General features: G+C 51.3%; 1 protein-coding gene across 1 annotated transcript in view; it reads right to left on the bottom strand.

The window, feature by feature from the left end:
• Positions 1-1,715: 1,715 nt before the first annotated feature.
• ADAP1 (ArfGAP with dual PH domains 1) overlaps positions 1,716-17,521 on the bottom strand; it is a 62,979-nt gene continuing 47,173 nt past the window's right edge. The window contains exons 5-11 of the mRNA XM_075515217.1: positions 14,821-14,933; positions 12,612-12,758; positions 7,174-7,257; positions 4,702-4,764; positions 4,222-4,293; positions 3,532-3,760; positions 1,716-3,124 (exon numbers count right to left, since the gene is read on the bottom strand). Of these exons, the coding sequence (XP_075371332.1) occupies positions 3,096-3,124; positions 3,532-3,760; positions 4,222-4,293; positions 4,702-4,764; positions 7,174-7,257; positions 12,612-12,758; positions 14,821-14,933 (737 nt within the window). The 3' untranslated portion in view covers positions 1,716-3,095. The remainder of the gene's footprint in view (positions 3,125-3,531; positions 3,761-4,221; positions 4,294-4,701; positions 4,765-7,173; positions 7,258-12,611; positions 12,759-14,820; positions 14,934-17,521) is intronic.

The following is a 17,521-nucleotide window of genomic DNA, read 5'->3' as shown; positions in this document are numbered from 1 at the left end:
TTAGTCGGGTATTGTAATGTCTGGGGCTGGTGTGGATTACTTTGATTTGCAGCAAGTTCAGGGAAGAACCCCTTACCTGGGACGACGCTGTAGACGATTAATAAGCGATCTGGGACAGCGGCGGTGGTAAGCGCCATGTCATTTCATCGCCTTTGGCTGCCAGTGATGTGCCTGTCTTGGGGCAGTTTAAGGTGTCCACAGGTGTCCGGCAGCATCGGCCCCTCCTGTGTCCTGCACATACGGCTAAAAGTGAGTTTACGTGTTCCTCGGCTCTGCCAGGTCCAGGCGGCCGCGGCCTCCAGCAGCCCCCGATTTGTACCTTGCACGTGCCCAGCCTGAACCCCCGCCCCGCCGGGAGGGCAGCCCCCAGGCCGGGGACACCGTGCGGCTGCTGCCGGTCGCAGGGCACGGGCTGAGCCCGCAGCGTGCCCACGGGCAGCCGCCCCGCTGCCACAAGGCAGGTGAGGGGGCACGTACAAAATACAGTAATTGCAGCGGTACATACAGAATATGTGTGCGTGAATAAAACATGTATTAAAAATATATATATACACACGCATGTGTGTATACACATGCAGGTGTGTATACACACACATATAACAAGCCTTTTGTGTATATAATAATATACAATTAAATAATGGTATGGCATATAATTTATAATATTGATATTATTCTTAATTATACACACGCACACAAACAATCTTTATAGCTAGCTATAAACACAAAGAACTAGCCCAGCCTGTTCCCTCCCTGCTTCTGACATGCCTGGGTTTTTAAGTGAGTGACACTGTGTGTGTAAAATATAGATTTTTTTATAAATCCTTTTAATATAACTTGAATATCTATCTATAGTTATGCATACACATATGCATGTGGATATATATATGTATGTTTATATGCAGTATATTTCTCTTAAATTTATAATAAATATGAATATATTTATAAATTATATACTTTATACCTATATAAAAAAGGTATAAAGTATGTAGTATATATGCACGTGGTATAAAGCAAAAAAGGTATGCAACCTAATGCAACATGGTATATATGCAAAAAAGGTATAAAGTATATATGCACATGTGTACATTTATAATATATAATTAAATATTTTATAAATGTGCAATTCTAAAAATGTCTCTATAGATATACAGGCATGTGTATGAAATACATTTAGCTTATGTATTTGTAAATTAAATTTATATGTCTAATGATAGGTACATATACACATGCCTGTGTTCATATGAACTATACTCAGCTCATATACACACCCATAAGTCTATTATGTATTATGCTATATCTGCTATGCAGTTTCTAGTTGTGTCTGTGAATAGTCAACAACTCTCACAGAATTTATTTCTCTGTTCCTAAGAAATATATATTTTGTGTATGTGTGTGCATCCGTAGATATATAAATGAGTAGTATATATAAAATACGTACAATGTACACTATATAATACACACATATATATTATGTTATGTAATATACATACATACGTGTGTGTGGTTCACGTGACTGTATTTACCTGGCATACGCACGCACACGTGCGCAGCTGCCCCCCGCTCCCCTGCACTGAGCAGCCGGGGGGGGGGGGCAGATGGTTTTGTGGGTGTCCCGCAGCCTCAGGGCTCTGCCAGCACCATCGCCTCCTTGGGTCCAGTTGTTGGGTTTTTTAACCCCATCTCGCCTCCCCGACCCAGCACGACACAGCCACGGCTCTGACATAATAATTTATTGGTTCGAATGACATTTAGTACCACAGTTGTCTTACCAGTGACAGAACGAATGCATACAGCCGATGAGATGCTCTCATTTACACACACCAACGTTAGAAACGCGTCGGACGGGTCAGTGTCTGGGGCTGGTACTTCAGTGGACGCCGGAAATTTCATTTTGGGGTAAAAATCCAGCACATGGTGTTCAGGTTCCAGCCCACCCGCCCCGACTGCAGGAATTACAGTGCTCAACACAGCGCTGAAACGTCACTTCAAGCAGCTTTTTTTTTTTTTCCCCCAGGAAAAAAAAAAAGAAATCAACCAAAAAAATTAAGAGAATTATTGAAAAAAAATAAAAAAGTGCAACCACCATTTTGGAGAAGCAACGTGCCGTCGGCTGGAGGGATGCGCCTGCCAGGAGGGGCCAGGATGGGCTTTTCTGGTGCCTGTCAGCAAAACTGCACCTAAAGCTCAACCCCCGCAACCCACACCGGGCTCCCGAAATGGGGTGAACCCCCCCCGAACCATGAAACAGGAACCTGGGGATCACGGTCACAGTGGGGCGGTGACGGCCCCGAAAGCTTCGCTCCCCTGGCATCGCCTCGTGGCTCGGTGTCCCCCTCGGTGTCCCCCATGGCAGGGCCCCAGGGCCGGGGGGGGCACGCTGCTCCACCTGCACTGAGCACCCCTTCTCCGTGCCCTTCGTTCAGCAGATAACGAGGCCGACAAGGCCAACAATGCCGAGTTCCTCTAGTTCTAAACCCCGCTTGACCCTAGCCTGGGTACAGCATCACCGCTGCTCCCCAGGTGAGGTAATTTACTTATCATTTACCCCGACGCTGTCGGGAGGCTCAGCCATTTCGCACATCACCATTTCGGGTGCTTCCAGGTTGGTGCTTCGCATCCCACGAGGACGTCAGGGCTCAGGGACTCGCAGCGCCCGGGGCAAAGGGCTGGCGGAGAGCCGGGGCTGCGGGGATGCTCAGCTCCAGCCCGCACAGACCAGCCTGCGGGGAAAAGCCCCATCTCCCCCGAGACACGTCACCGACAGTCTTCGCCGTCCCGCCGAAGCCGGGTGGGACGCCCCTTTCAGCGGGTGTGGGGTGACGGGGTCGCGGGGACCACCCATCCCAGCGGCGCATCCCACGGAGCGGCCACGGAGCCAAATTTCGGGTTGGATCAGCATCTTCTCCGTTTCGCTGCCGCTCTTCGCGGTTTCCAACATGATCAAGTGAATGATGAGGGGAAAGGGAAGTATTATTATTATTATTACTGTTATTATTATTATTATTATTATTATTCATTATTTTTAACACTTCAAATAAAACCACGTTGTGTTGTAAACAGAAGCTCACTCCTCAGGTCTGCCCAGCCAGTCCCAGCTAAGGTTTATGTTTGAAATGGGCTTCCACTGAAAGAAAAAAAAACCAAGAAAATAAAGTTAAAACCAGGACAAGCACTGGCAGGCGGCGACAGCCCCAGCGCAAGCCCACCCTGCGGATGGTCCTTGTCTTGCTGACGCTCCTTGGCTCCGATTATCCTTATAACTGGGTGACCGATCATCCTTATAGCACCGTGGACATCACGCCAGAGGCGACGAAGAGGGAAGGATACCATCCTCCTCCTCCCAGTGCGAGTCCCTCTCTGCTTTGACAACTTTTGCATCCTCCCCTGGGCAGGGAAGGGCTGCCCGGCTCACGCTGCACAGGAGGGGGTGATGCCGCCGCACCCCCAATCCTTCTCCCATCCATCCCCTCCTCTAACGCCCAGGAAATAAACGGGCCGAGGCTGACCTCCGGCCCTCGCCAGCACACACACCTGCGTATTCCTGAGGCAGCATCGGCCGGCTTATAACTTTCTGAAAAGTCGTAATCCACTCCAGCTGGTCGTCCTCCGTCTCGCAGGCGAAGAGGAATTTCCGATCTGGGGTGACGATGGTTATCCCGTGCTGCCAGTGGTTTCCCTGCGTGGATGGCGGGAGCCCTTCCAGGACCTTGTAGCTGTTTTCCTTGCTCCCAATAAAAACTTCCCCTCTAGCAAAGGCATCCTAGGAGACAGCGGAGCGGTCAGGCAGGCGTGATTGCGAAGGGGAGCTCTGCGTCCCGGGCAGCCAGGACACGGCTCACCCCGCACCATCCAGAAACCTCATCAGCAAAGTGCAGCAGCCAAACACCGAAAGCACCAGCCACCCCACGAAGCCTGACTCCAGCTCCTCCCAGGGGCACCCACGATATGGGACCAACTCCAGGGATCCAAAATTCGGCTGCAGAAAAATCTGCAGCTGGTGCACAGGGTTTCCAAAGCATTTTTGGTGAATATCTGTGCATGGGGCCTCTGCACACTGGACACCGGGCAGATCCACCCAGCAGTGACAGCTCAGTGCCCTCTTGGCTCTCCCACCAGAGAGCCAATAATAATATTGTTATTATTATTAGTAGTAGTAGTAGTAGTAGTAGTAGTAGTATTACAGATAATTCCCAACAGACTGCCCAGGCACCTTCATCTTACCAGGGGATCTTTGAAATACATGAGCCGTCGGTCATCCATGGTGAACCACCGCTTCTTGAATCCCTCTGTTTGCTGAAAAGTCAAAAAATGCCAGATTACACACCAAAGCAGCGCAGCTCCTTGCTTACCAGGCATGACCCAGGAGTATCAAGGCACTCAGAGGAGCCCGATGGGCTAGGGGAGTTGGGGACAGGCGGCTTCTGGGCCACCACGAGCCACCACAGCCAGGCTCTGGGTCAGCTATACCAGGTGGGCTTGCAGGAATGGGCAGCGAGAGGGGAGATGGGGTGCTTGGTCTGTGAAGTGGTTCTGGATTTTTTAACCATTGCTTCCAGGTGGGGAATGTGTATTAATGCATTCACGGCATTAAGGCTTCGCCTCTCCGGCGAGGGTGGGTTTGTGCCACCAGCGGACCTTTCTCGCCCCCGTACGGAGCAAGACTCGTATTTAGAGTGACTGCAGAAAGATTTTACGTCCTACCTTTGGCCCCGTTTTCTCCATGTACCCTTCCTTCAGGTAGTTTCTAGAAAGCTTTGGCACCAGCTGGAGCAACCAAAGAGGAGAGAAAAGAGAGCAGAGTCAGATGGAGGGAGCTGGGGGGTCACCGGGCGTGCGGGGCTGGGCTGGGGGGTCACTGGAAGGAAAGCCCACGCCGAGCTCACCCCCGGCCCCGAGCCCACTCAAGACAGCTCTGGCTGAACGCTTCGGTCCCACTTCTCCAAAGCCCTCAGAAGAGGCGGGTACAAAAAACACGAAGCATCTTTGAGCACTTCGCCAGCAAAGCAACCAGCCTCCAGGAGAAGCCCCCGGGCCAAATCCCACTTCACCAGTCAGCTCTGGCGATGCGTCTCCTCCACCGGCTGCAGTGGGAGCTCCTCACGCGAGCCCCAAAGTATAATTTGCCTTCAAAACCCCATTAACACACGCTGCCTGCGCACTCCCCCTTCCTGCAGATATTGCTGACAACAGCTACCGCTGCCGGGGATATTTTTAATGCTGCTTAGTGAAGACGAGCCTGTAGCTGCGAGATCTCTGCAGATGCCTCTAAAAGCCTCATGAAAGATGACGAATCTCACCAAAACCAGGGCTGACGAGCCTGGCCACGCTCCGCTCTGCCTCCTCGCCCCTGCTCCTGCCTTTCATTTAAACAGGTTATTAACGGCTCCGCTTGCCAAACCGCACTCCTGCGACAGCTAACTCTGCCCAACAGCAGCTCTGGTCGAGCAGGTGTGTGCTTGTAGGGCAAAGACACCCCAAAATACAACAGCCCAAAGAATCGCACAGCCGCTCCGCCGCAGCCGGGAGCATCTTCATCTAGGATGCTTCGCTGCGGGTAGCAAAGGGCTCTGCAGCATTCGGCTCCCGGGACAGGGCTGAGGACACTTTGCTAAGCAAGGAGCTCATCGCCCTCGGCTCAGAGAGGTTCCTCCACCCTGGAGACCGGTCCCCAAAGCATCCTTCAGAGAGCCTCGCTCCCCAGGAGCTGCAGAGGCAGCCTGGGCATCCTTATGGTGGTGTGAGCAATTTGCCCCTCTCTACTGCATTTAACCTGGCTCCTGTTTAAATTTAGCACCTTCTCATCTCTCTGGCAGGGAAAAGGAACCATAAATTAGATGCAAATGATGGCAACACCCAGGACTGAGCTACCTCACGTACATAATGCAATCTCTGCAGAGTTGTCCCCAAGCTGAACGCTCCGAGGGGTTGTGCTCATAAATTAAACCTCGCTAAATGTTACACTCCTCTGTTTTCCCCCAAAGAGTAATTGATGAGAAGGGCATGATAAGTAAAAATATAAATAGCTTATCTCCCATCGACACTGCCAGGGGGTGAGCATATAAACCCTCTCACCAACTGCTGGACAAATGGCAACTCTGTTAAGGTCTGTGGGAGGGTTGGGGGCAATTTGATTCAGGCATGCCAACCAACTTTAGCATAAGTAGAGGATACGGAGACGGGGAGAAGTGATTAAGGAAAGTATATGCTGTACAGCGACTGTACTATAGCCGGCTAACGAGGGAGGCTCTTACGGTTTTTCATATTTGCCCCGTTTAACTTCTTATCAGAAAATGATCTGAAGTCCCTCGTGCCAGGGATCACCAGGCGTGGGACTGTTCTTCTTTCCCCTCCCCTCATTCCCCCCAGGGATTAGGATTGTCTGGGGCAGCTGATGCCGGTGCTGGGGTCCGATGGGAAAGCTTTGGCTCCGGTGGGTCCTTGGGGTGCACGGGCAGCCGCGGGACAGAGCCACCCCGCAGCCCAGAGCCAGCCCCGGCCCACCACTGGACCCCTCCCAGGTAATTAACGGAGGCAGGTAATGCAATCAGATTTCAAGATCCACAAAGTCAAGGAGGTAACAGAGTAACCAACAACAAAAAGTCCGGAGCCGGTGACGTTACACAGCAATTGCAATACAAGGCACTTACAGTCAGCTTCCACTAATACAGCTTCTAGTATTATATTAGCAAAGGATAATGCAATCAGCAGTCCCAGCGCCCGGAAAATACAAGGCAGAGATTCATAAGACAGGCTGCATCGACCTGCACACAAGAACTCATCCCAGAGGTCTGGATACAGCACTGACGCTCTTTTGCCTTCATCTTTTCTACCTTCCAGCCTTTGTTTCAGCTTTTAATATTACAGCAACAATCTTTGAGAAAGACACTTACGGCTTCTGTACGCTTGACAGCGCTGGAGTTACTCGTACGCGTGACTCGCCTTTTGAGCGTGAGCACGTGTGCACGCACACGCGGGCACACGGTTTCCCAGCCTGGATGTTGGTAACGGGTGCTGCACGTGGGCTCTACAGCCCACCACAGTAATTTCAGCCCAGTAATTGTAAAACACTCGGAAGGATGGAGCGCTCTCCAAGCTGCCAGCTTGGTAACAAGATGCTAACAATGAGCAAGAGGCTGGGGGAAGGGGGGGGGAACCAACCACAGGAAAACTCACATCAATGTCGCTGGCTCCAGGGAATGCCACTTGTAAGTAATGAAAACGTGCTGCCCGGATGGCGTTGAACCAGTCCACTATTTCCTAATAACGAGAAAGAAAAGCATAGTGAGTAACGTAGTCTGCACATAAAGTAACGTGATCCTGCTGCGTTTCATCTCTCCCATGACTTTGTCCCAAGTGACAGAGTGCAGTTTAGCAGCAGTCGTAAAAAACCAAATAAAATACAGATTTTTAAGAGGGCAGTGAACGGCTGAAGGATGAGGAGCATCCAGCTTCTGTTCCAGGCTTCAAGACATGCACGGAGCTCTGCAGACCCCAGTGAGCACCAAGGGGCTTTCTGCAGAGGGAAGGATTTAAGCTGCCCGCCCGGCAGCCACAAGCTGACCGTGGGCAGGATGTGCGAGGAACGCCTGAATCCCACTCAAATTTTGAGGCCTTAGCAACATATTTCAGTGTTTTGCCAAAAAAGTGGCCAAATACCTGTTTATCTTTGTACTCCAGTCTATCAGTCATATCCATGAGTCCTCTAGGGACAAGCACAGTGACATTGAAGTCCCAGCTCAATTCCCAGGTGCTCTGGCACTTTTACCTTGCCATGGCAAAAATCTCTCTCTGGTTTTTTTTTGTGGGTTTTTTTCCTTCTGAAATAGTTGTTTTGTAACTTATTTGTTTTTAAACTCATCTATTCATTTGTCTCTGGTGAGACCCACAGTGCTTGTGCTGCACTGGATGCCTTTCTGAAGGTTCCCCTGAGAAATGCCACATTCATTTCAAGTGATCCGCCCGGGGAGCTCTCAGATAACCGCCTTGTGCTCTAACGGTACGGGCAAAGGAAAGGCACGTTGGAAGGGAGATGTACCAGCTGCCCACACCGGGATGCTGAGCTGTGGGGAGACGGGTGCTGAACGATCTGGCTGTCATTAACGCACGTGAAGCTTCGTACATCAGGGACAGGTTCAACGAGCCAGACCTGATCCTAAAATAAATGCTGTCAAGCTTTCAGGTGAGGTTGCTGTAGCGTAGGAAAGACCATATCAAAGTAGAAGTTGGCCTTCAGTAAGATTTAAACTTTTTTATGCTTTAAAAATGATTGGGGGGGGGAAAAAAAGGCTCTTACGTGTAATTTTGGAGACCTCAGTTTTAAGGAGTCTAATTTGAGGTCAAAAATGGTCTAACATGGCAAATAGCCACCCTCTAAAAGTTCAAATGCTTTGTTTTGGCTTGTTAATCTACTTCAAGCTGAAGGGAAAAAAAAAACCATAACAGGACATACACAAACAATGTTTTGGAAAACTCTGACCTACTTGTCTGAGGTTTTACCTACTTATCACTTGCTTTCCTATGCTAAGCAGCTAAGCAGACCCCAGACAGCAGCACAAAGAGGATCAGCGAGAGGAATTCGCTCCTGAAGTTAATAGTGACCAAACCAGGCTGGAGGTAACGAAAAAATGAGCTGTAATGTTAACGTGTTGATATTTCATACAGCCACCAACCGGATGGCTATACGTATATATGCAGGTCTCCTCCTCGACCGTGATGCGAGATGGGGTTTCACCCCGCGGAGGAGCAGAGGCTGAAACCCTTCACTGACTTCCAGCGGTCGATTGCTTCTCGGAATATCGATCGCCCATCGCTGGAGGAAGGGGCATCACCACCTTTCTTTATATAAACCTGTACCTGCGTACGCAAAGCCAGAAGGCTCAGTTGCTAAAACTCTTCTGCGTGTCTCATTATGAACAATGCCACAGATGGAGTGAGGAGATTATATCTGATGTGTTAAAACAACATTAAACTGCTCAGTGTTTTCCGATGGGAAGGTGTCCTCTCATTAGCTCATTAGCAGAGATTCCTTTCACTGATTTATGTCTCAGAGCAAGCAGAGAAAATGAACTACTGCCTGCCCCTTTGCAAATGGCTTTTCCAGGCTCTCAGCTTCCTCCTGGTCTGCTGGCAGTGCCACCGCAGACTCCCCCTCCGCGTGCCACCTCGGTGTCTCTCCGGTCTCCATCCTACACCAGAGCCACCCACGTTGCCGTGGCAGTCTCAGACTGACAACCCCAGATAAAAATGCAGCTTCTTCTCACCGTACCTCCTGCTCGTCAGTCCCTGGGGCTCAAGGAATGAGCCCCTCCGCTACAACTCCTCCTGCTGCTGATCGATCCCCTCATGCCACCTCTTCCCATCCTGAAAGCTCCTGGTGTGGTTCAGGAAAGGAGGAGCACTGAGGAAGAGCATTTTGCTAATTTGTCCGGAGAAGATCCGAAGATCTTGGTTTGCAGCCTAAAGAGTGGCCTTTCCCGGAGATTCAGCCCACCTCAGAGCATCCCGAGGGCGACGGTGGCACCAAGGATGGCGGCAGCACGCCGCAGCTTTCCGAGCTGCTCCTGCTGTGGCTTCCAGGAGAAGTCCTGCAGAGGGAGCTTCAGCCCCAGGCAGGAGCTCAGAGCGGTGGAAAATCCACTGCTGCAGCTTTCCTGCCTCCCACGCCCAGACGGAGACTTGGGGGCAGGTGAAGGCTGGCTCCAGCCCTGTGCCCACGGCAGGGCCAGCCTCGCAGGAACACGGCTCCGGCGTCCCCGGGACACGGGGCAGTCTGCGCGGAGGAGTCACCCCACGCCAAGGATCGGTCTCGAGCTCCAACCGGTGCCTCAGCTTCACCCTGGCTGGCCCAATATGTCTGTGGTGGGTAAGTGCTAACAAGGGACCGCAAGAACGGCCTTTCAAACGGTCACAGCCCAACAGGCATCTTGCCCTGCCCCTCCAGGTGCCCGCTGTGATTAGCACCCACATCACGGAAGCACCCAGATACGCCCGTTCTGAGCAGGGTGCTGGCGCTGGTTCCGGTCTCTCGTTTGCTGCCAGGACACACTGAGGAGCTGATGAAGCCACCAGGCTGAGGTCACGGAGGAACTACATCCATCTCCAGCCAAGTCGCGTGATGCTGTCCCACCCTGTGAAGCTCTGGGGTGGCAGCCCGGCGACCCGCTTTGTACGTCCGTCTTTCATCCCTTTGGGTGCCTTACTCCAGCAAATGCCGCCGGGGTGGCAGGGCTCTCCCAGCTGTTTTAGGGGTTGAACAAGCACAGGTGGGATTATCCCACCCGAGAAATAAGCCTGCTTTTTTCTGGGGTATTGCAGCAGAAGAGCCAAGTGGAGAACAGCATGCGATGCTCTGGATTACTGCCAAGTTCCTCAGAGGAAAAAAAAACCCGAATCCTGCTCTGGTGGGAGGCCAGCCAGATCGGTGACAGGATTAGGCGGGGAGGAATCAAACCCCAGAAATATGAGACAGGAGCCTAAATCGGGCTCGAGCGCTTCCGATCGGGAGAGACAGCACCTGTGGGGTACAAGGGGACACCCTGGGGCTGCTGGGGGAGTACGGGAGGGAGCGAAGGGCAGCGGGAGACCACAGGTGAGTCCCGGGGATGCCTCCGGTCCCAAAGGGTGGTAGCCTACCCCAGGGGCTGTCACCTTCTTGCAGCCCTCGCTCAGCCGAAGGCACAGACCAATTTCAGGGCAGTTGAAAGAAATTCAACCTGGGCGTTACCAGATGGCATCAGAGCACGTCCTGCCAAACCACTGACACGAAGGCAGGAGCAACCGCGTGAGACCTGCGAGACTGCTGCTTCCACGAGCCCCCAGCAGAAAGCTCAACATTTTAAACCCAAAAACCAAATAACAGTAAAACCCTGACTCTGTTCCTCGCAGCTGGGCTGAGCGGACCACCAAAGCTCAGCAAACCAGACACGGGCACGACGGTGGGATGCAGCTTTCACAGGAAAGACCTTCTTCCTCTTATTTTGGTTTGAATTGCGGCCAGGGAGGTTACCCGAGAACAACCCGAGCGATACTTTGCTGTGCTAAAGCAGCACACAGTCACAAGCGGTGCCTACTCTGCGCCATGGGACTTGCACATCCCACCAGGCAGAGCGGATGGACAGGAGGGCAAATTCGGGAGCAGCCCTGCCAGAGCAGCTCCCCCAGATGCTCAAACACATGGAGCGAGACCCCGTGGTGCTCCAGGGTGTGAGAGGCCAGGCAGGCTGACCATCTATTATACATGTCCATTATATGCATATATGCATGTGTGTGAATGCATATCACATGCACATTTCTGTGCACGTACAAAAACCAGGCGATGCCACTAATTAACCCAACCTGACACACTCATTTCCTCCTGCCAGGAGCACCTGCACTACACAGGAACCACATCCAGCCTCTGCAGTGCAGCCCTGCGAGCACGACAGGCATCATCTGGCTCCACCGCACCCGGAGCCCGAGCAGCAGCAGAGCGGGATCAGCTTTGCTCACCCGCAAATCAAGAATATCTTGGGGTTTGGTGGCATTATTGCCTGCACGGTCTGGAGAGGAGCGACTCTCCCATGAGCACAGACTGCTTATCCCTAGCAGGGCTGCCTGGCTCGCCGTGCCTGGGTGAACAGCTGGGAACGGGCTGTGCACCGAGACCATCCCGCAAATCCCCACCGTGCCGGTCCACGAGGGATCGCCCCCAGAAAGCCTCTCTGACAGACAGGGTGCTGAACGGGATGTAACATCAAAGGCTGAGGACACCGTCATGGCCAGAGGAAAGTAGGTGCGACATGAACACGACAGCTTTAGGCTCTGATTTCATGGCCACTCCAGGGCTGCTGATATTTTACAGGGAGCCCCAAATATTTGGGGGAGGGAAGAAAGGAGGAAAGAGATGAAAATAAGGCTATGAGACGGCACCCACTGCAAACGCGCCTGGGTCTGCTCTCTGCATGGACACCAGTGGTCCATGCAGGTGTCCAGCATGGTGACTGTCACTGTTCTTCACAGTGGCCCCACCGGCTGGGACCCCTGTGACACCCTCCAGGAGGGCTGGGACCCCCCTCACTGCCCTGGCCTCCGTGTACTGCTGTCCTCGTGCAAACGACTGCCCCAGACCCGTGAGCCCTCTTCTTCACACCCCCCTTCAGAGGCATGAGGGTACCAAAGCAAGGGGACTTATTTCAGAATAAACATGCAAATTTACATTTTAGAAAGTACAAGACAGGCAGACAAACAACCAGTTCTTCATTTCTCCTACAACCCAGTTCGCTCCCCTTCTGCAAGCCCTTAGATCATGTCCACTCACCTTTCTTGCTCCATTCACCCCGTCTCCTTCTCCGGGCACTGAGGAGCCTGCCTTAAAACTCCTTCTGCCCCTACGTCTAGTTGCAAGCAGAGGAACAGCAATTCCTTCCATTTGCATCTCCTTATTTAGAAGACACAGTCCAAGACCTTCGGGCTTGGAAGGACGTGACAAACACGCTCAAAGCTGGTTGTGCATCCCGTAACCCCATCCCTCCCACATCCCCCAGCACTTCCCAACTTGGTTAGAGCCTGGCGTGCCACAGGCTGGCTCTGAGCAGCATCAACCCCCAGGACCACAACCCAACCCTTCTTGTTACCTTGCCATCTTCGTGATAGACAAAGATGTTCCTTGTGCTATTGTCCTTCAAGTAAGTGATCTGCAGTCCGTGTGGGTTCCCAATTTTTGCAGGCTGGAAAGTCGCATTTAGATGTTCGATCTTCATAATTGCTTTGGGTTCTTTTGCCTGGAAAACACAGCTGAGTGAGCAAACACCTGAGAATTGACTTTCAAACCAGAAAGCAGTTCACTTGGCCGGAAAAAACTCCTGATTGAGGCCATTAGCTAAAAAAAAAACCAAAACAACTCCCAGCCCACAAAACTGCCCAGTGATGAGATATCGGGGACTTTGCTTGGGCGGCAATGAGTGCTTCTGCCAGCCTGGGAAAATGCCCTGCTCTTCTGTGAAATTCAGTAGAGTTCAAGGGGAGAAAGGTTTCAGCCCAGAAGCGAGATGGACAGGCCTGGTCTCATGATATGATGTTGTGCTATAAAGACAAGCATCGTCACCATGCCTCCTGTCTCAGCCTCCGTTCAACTGTCTCCTGACCCCTAGATCTCCTCCAGCCTCTTCACCTAATGATAAGTGACCAGCATTTACACCGGGATGAGCACTATCAAAGAAGAAAGAAAACCACTCAGCCAGACAAAAAAAATGCAGACTGCTAACTAACAGGCCAGGATGCTTTCTGCATCTCAAGCACCCACAGCACCCTTGCCAACGTCAGACGCGGGTGCTAGGCTGACAGGGAGCACCATGCCCATGTCCCCACCAGTCCCATCCTCTCACATGAGCCATTGGCTTCTGACTCTACTCCTCTGTTTTCCCTCCAAACTGGGTACTTTGTTTTCAGAGGGACAAATATACACCTTACAGCCACCTCTTGGGTGGGTTAGCCCAACAGTGAGCCTGGATCAGGCCCTCCCAGGCACCGATCCCACCTGCACCCTCTGTGGCACGTCACTTGAACTTTATACCGTGGTTTGTCATCATACAAAACATCTCTAGAAGTTTACCACCCTTTTAGGACTGCATTGAGTGAGTGAACTAGCAAGCATGAATAAAACATCCCAAAAATAAAGATTAGGCTCTCGGTAAGACCAGTTTTAGGGCACAGCCAGGGGCCAGCAGAAGGTCATGCAGGGGTGCCGTGGTCCCCAGCACCATGCAGAAGTCCTTGAGCTGGTGGAGATGCAAGCACCGCTTCGGGAACTTGGGGACTTGCCGTGGACACACAGCTGCCGTGGGTGACCATGGTGGGGAAATCCCAGCAAAGAGGACATGTCTAGGCAGCACCGTTCCCACCACGGCTATGGTCAAGAACAAAGCAAAGCAGCTTTAAACTACTGGAGCAATCAATAGCGACTCAATGGGGGCTGCTGGGACTTTCACTTCTCCCTCAGTAATGACTGGCTTTCTCTTGTCCTCGAGATGCAATTGCATCACACCAAACTGAAGGAGAAGACAGCACTATTGAAGCTGGCTGCCGGGCATGGAGAAGTGTGGCTAGATGTTCCCCTCCTCTGTACAGCATGGCTCATCATGACACCACGATTGCATCAACTACTTGAGAAAACTGGCTGGTGGCTTGGTCTGGGCTGCTCTCAGCTGCAATGTTCAGGGGAGACTCAAAGGTCAGAGAAAACACCTTGGCTTCCTCCTTTACATGGTGCGGAATAGTAGAGCATCTATCCATTCATCACAAATGCAATTTTCATGGTAATAACTCCATTTCTCACTTACAATAAATGAAATGTGCTGTGGGGAAAAAGACAAATGCTTCCACCGCTTGATGCTGGAACAGAAAACCAGGGGGCTTTTCCTCTGGATTGCTTGCCATGCCATGCAAAGGAGGTTTCAGACCCCAGTGACCACTGTGAGGTGGTGATACCTTCATCACAAGCTAGCCACAAATATGAAACCCACATCAGCTGGATGACGCAGAGCCAGAGCTAAGAAAAACTCCTTCATTAGCAGTTTAAGAAAAGCCTTATTGACTCAACAGAGCAGGAATGTGTAAAACGGACGGTTAGGGTGTCTCGCCATGGCAGCAGTGGTGGACCAAGAGCAAACCCTACTAAAAACACTGGTAAGCTGTACCTGGTGCCCTTGTCCTGGAGCGATCAGGGGCTCAATGCTTATGAAAACTGTAGAACTATAAATAAAACGGGGGCCTAGGAATTACTTGTTCGAAGATGCTCTTACAGTTGCAATCCCCAGTCCACATACAGCAATCTCAGGTACTCACGTCATTTTTGTTGAAGTACTTCAGTGCCCCTTCCCTCTCCGATAACACGAATTTTCGGCTTAAGAATTGCCCGTTGTCACGTCCTCTCTTCCACAGAAATCCTTCTCGGTACCCTGCAGCAGAAAGCAATTGCTGAGAACCAGGGATAAACCGCTGTATTTAAAAAAAAGAGATAGGATAAAGAAAAGGAGAAGAGCTTCAACTTCAAAACCAAGCAGACCAAATGCGTGGCTGGATTGCTCAAGACATGAACAAAAGGCCTTCTCCTTCAGATTTGCCCTTCTCGCGCTGCTCTTGCTCTTTTCCAACAGCTTGAGCTTCACAGATGTCCCAGCTCCGACACGGCGATGTGGCAGGCAAAGGGGGATTTCCACCGCGCATCCCACGCTGCAATACAGGTGAAAACTTGAGGAGCAAGGCTGTGTCCCTGCCACAGCTCCCCGTGCCAGGGATGCTGCTCCACTTAGGTAAGTAGTGCTTCTGGAGCAAGGGAAAGGCAGGTGAGTTCTGTCCTCCTGCGTTGATGCTGCTAAAAAAATTAAAAGTGGGATGTGTGCGTGCAGGGAAAGTGGTTCAGGGCAGATGGCTGTATCGGAGCAAGCCACAAGTACATTTTTTACATGGAAAAAGGGGAAAACGCTTGCAGTTCTTCCCACTGACTTCAGGGCACTTGGTTCAGAAAGCCACTGAGCCAGTCGCGGCATCGTCTCCGCTCAGAGCGTGTCCCTCCAGCCCCCAGGCACCGCGGCCAGGCAGCCCGGCTGGCCATGACGGGCCTCTTCTCCCTCCCTGGGTATCAGCCCCACCGATGGATTTGGGAAGAATGCTATTCAAAATACACGTGCTTTATTTAAAACTCAAAAGAGCCAGAAAGAGAGAAAGAAGAATCTAGAAATCTTAACTTCTGAAATCAGAAAAGCAATTACAGCTGATCACTGCCAGCACCTCCTGCAGCCGGCAGCAGCCACAACACGCAACTTATTTCACAAGTTTAATTGACGCCCTTATTTGAAATGCTTCAAAACAAAGAAAGCCCAAGAACTGTCCAATATAAGTTTTGTGAATACTAAAAGAGCGGTTTGATGGTTGTCTTCCATTTATTTAAGATATAATTATACAAAAGTTCCACCGAAAAAGTGTTCCCTTTCTCTCTTAGTTTCACACTTGTTAGATTTTTGTTATTGGCTCTCAGGAGCTAGGATTTTAAAGTTAAAAATTGTATGTTTTATAACAATTTTCAGCTAAGTATCTAAACTTTTATTTAATATGCGAAGTGGCTCTGGAATCAGCGGGCAGCCTCTCCTTCGCCTGCCTGCTATGAACCAGTGGTGTGCAGAAATTCCTCATCCAACCTGCATTTACACTTGTCCATCCTGATACAGTATTGATTTAAACCACAGATGAAAAGATGCAGAAAAACCCCTCAACCAGCTCCTCAACACTGACTCTATAGGTACAAGTGATATAAAACATTTCCATGCCATAAAAACCTAAAGCAAGAAAAAATGCACACAGACACACATTTAATGATCAGAAACGAAAGGAAGAAGAGAGCGATATCGACAACGGCTAAAGATGCTAACCAAAGGGAAAGTGCCCAGCTAGCTAAATATACCTTTGCTGATAGTCTAAATACCAGTTTCTTCTGTCTGGACTTACAAAACTCTAAGTCAAATACTTCCTCCAGATCCTCAGAGAGACTTTTACTGAAAGCCAGGCATAGCCATCGACGTCTGCCACAAATGAGCGCAATGGCAAAGCCCGTGCTGCTGCTAATGCTGAGTGCTAACCACAGAGAGCATCATCAACCTGACCGATGCATACGATGCCTGGCACGCGGGGCTGCAAACGGGCTGATAACTTGATGCAGATGGAAGCAGTGGAAATATTTAAAGCTGTCAGCAGGCTTTCCTTTGTTTCTTTATTCTATACGGAGCACATGCTGCAGCAGGGCTGGATTTTAAAATGCGGGGCCTCACCCTGCCCGCCGGAATGGATGTGCGCTGCCACCCAGGAACCGGCACAGGTATTTTCCTTTCAGAGCCTGCAGGGATCCCCCCTCACGCGTTATTTACAGCTCTCTCGCACGCGAGAGCCAGCACGAGCCGAGCGTGCACCTCTCCCCCCCGTGAGATCCAGCAGTCCCCGCTGCCTGCGCTCCCATGAACCCACCGCTGCCCGTGGCCAGGCAGGCCCCGGAGCAGCCGAGTCCGCGTTGATGCAGATGGGACAGCCCAAACCCTCAGTTACCCCACAGCCAGGGACAAGTGGTGATGCCACAGCACTGTTCCACCTCCGAGCCCTCCCCATCCCTCCAGTGCAGGACAAGTGCTCCTCCCCATGCCGAGCATCGTCACCCACGTGCACTGGCAGCTGTATCCGTGTACACCAGCCCAGGAACCCAGAGGACCAATACCAGACGTATCAAAGGAATTACAGGTCTGAAGCTCTTTCTCTGGTCCACCCACCCATCCATCTAGCTTGGAAGAGACTTCCCCAAAGCCATGGGCAGAATTGGCTAATTCAGTCCATCAATTCAATCCTATCCCAACTGTGCGCTTGCTATGTGCTTTGTCTAGCAAAAAGACGCAGCTAACCCGTTGGAGGGCACTTGCAGTGTCAGAAAGAGGAGAACCCACAGGGTGCAGGATTACCTGAAGTCTGAGCAAGGGGAAGCAGCCAAGAAAGCCACCAAAACCCA

The sequence above is a fragment of the Mycteria americana genome, chromosome 12, assembly GCF_035582795.1.
Source record: "Mycteria americana isolate JAX WOST 10 ecotype Jacksonville Zoo and Gardens chromosome 12, USCA_MyAme_1.0, whole genome shotgun sequence".
Classification (NCBI taxonomy): domain Eukaryota; kingdom Metazoa; phylum Chordata; class Aves; order Ciconiiformes; family Ciconiidae; genus Mycteria; species Mycteria americana.
Note: the sequence above shows the minus strand (reverse complement) of the source record. Positions and strands in the feature narration are given on the sequence as shown.